Source organism: Pinus tabuliformis, chromosome Q (genome assembly GCF_031772625.1).
Source record: "Pinus tabuliformis cultivar Carrire ecotype Pingquan chromosome Q, CPIR1, whole genome shotgun sequence".
Taxonomy (NCBI): Eukaryota; Viridiplantae; Streptophyta; class Pinopsida; order Pinales; family Pinaceae; genus Pinus; species Pinus tabuliformis.
Genome location: NC_142296.1, coordinates 552,980,240 through 552,981,851, shown reverse-complemented (window position 1 = coordinate 552,981,851; position 1,612 = coordinate 552,980,240). Strand labels below are relative to the sequence as shown.

Genomic DNA, 1,612 nt, shown 5'->3' with positions numbered 1-1,612 from the left:
CGAAGAAATTTACATATGCAGAACTAGAAGTGGCCACCGATAACTTTAGCAATGTCCTTGGAAAGGGAGGCTACGGGACGGTCTATAAGGGTTACCTTCGTGACCAGACACCGGTAGCAGTAAAGAGAATAGATAGAATTTCTGAAGGAGAAGAAAAGTTTTGGGCAGAAGTGACAATTATATGCACGATTCATCACTTGAACCTGGTGCGAACGAGAGGATTCTGCGCACAAGGAGAACACAGGCTGCTCGTCTATGAATACGTTCCCAACGGTTCCCTGGACACCCATCTTTTCTCTACCAACACCCAGCTGGACTGGAAGAAGCGATACCAGATAGCATTAGGGACGGGCAGAGGTATAGCATATTTGCACAACGAGTGCCAGGAATGGATCCTGCACTGCGACATAAAGCCACAGAACGTACTCCTTGACGACAATTTCTGCCCCAAGGTCTCTGATTTTGGAGTTTCCAAGCTGTTCAACCGAGAGACGGCGCTCTCCGTCTCTACAATTCGAGGGACTCGCGGGTATTTGGCGCCGGAATGGATGAAACTCGTTCAACCCATAACGGCAAAAGCAGATGTGTATAGCTTTGGAATGGTACTTCTGGAAATAGTCAGCGGGCGCCCGAATTTCCAGATCTCAAAATCTGCGTTGGATGAGGAGGAGGGCATGCGGTGGTGTTTTCCGATGTGGGCTCACAAGCTGTTGATGGAGGGGAAGTTGAAAGAGGTGGTGGATAGCAGAATTGTGGAGGATCCAGGGATCCGGTGGGATGAGGTGGAAAGGGTGATGAAGACAGCGTTCTGGTGTATTCAGAATGAACCTTCTCTGAGGCCTTGCATGGGTAAAGTTGTCCAAATGCTGGCAGGGAATGTCTCCATCGAAGAACCCAAGGGCTTGCATTTCTTCCCCTTTCTTCAAGACATATCAGCGCCCTTCCCTCCTCCCTGGATTCATAGCTAGGATTTTCTCCTTTTGGTCATTTCCTCAAAAAACTAGGTTTACACCTGGTAATTATTTTCCTGCATAAATATTTCTGGAAGTATACGAGCACCACTCTGGATTTTTTTGGCAAAATTATTTAAATTGTGTTTCAATGGTAATTTTTGAAAATTTTTAAATAAGGGAAAATATTTTTCTTCTATTTTTCCTACATATAATTATTAATAAAAAATGTGTTTATCATTTTAATCATAATTTTTTTTTAAAGTTTTGGGCGGTACTATATCATCATCATGTCCAATATATTATTTAAATCAGAAAAATGGAACCAATAGCTTCGGATCAAAGAGTGACCCCAGATATTTATATTTTAAATATATAAATAAATTCAATATTTTAAAATATTTAAATTCAAAATTTAATAATTTGTATTCCAATTAAATTAATAAAAAAATATCAAAAAATTAAAAAATTTTAAACAAATTAAATTTTCGACCCAAATTTTTTTTGTGCAAGTGGATAGTTGTTAGTAAGTTATTTGATTTTTCATATTTTCTTCCGCTGAACTTGCCCCTTGGTGAGCCACGTGCCTTGGTGTAGCATTTGGCTTACTTTGACAACCCAATATAGTTGGACCCTCTATTGGCGAGTGCTCTTAATATGTG

General features: G+C 40.1%; 1 protein-coding gene across 1 annotated transcript in view; it reads left to right on the top strand.

The window, feature by feature from the left end:
- LOC149220642 (G-type lectin S-receptor-like serine/threonine-protein kinase At5g24080) overlaps window positions 1-968 on the top strand; it is a 2,526-nt gene extending 1,558 nt beyond the window's left edge. The window contains exon 1 of the mRNA XM_089387151.1: window positions 1-968. This exon is cut by the window's left edge and continues 1,558 nt beyond it. Coding sequence (XP_089243277.1) covers window positions 1-968 — 968 coding nt within the window.
- The last annotated feature ends 644 nt before the right edge of the window (window positions 969-1,612 follow it).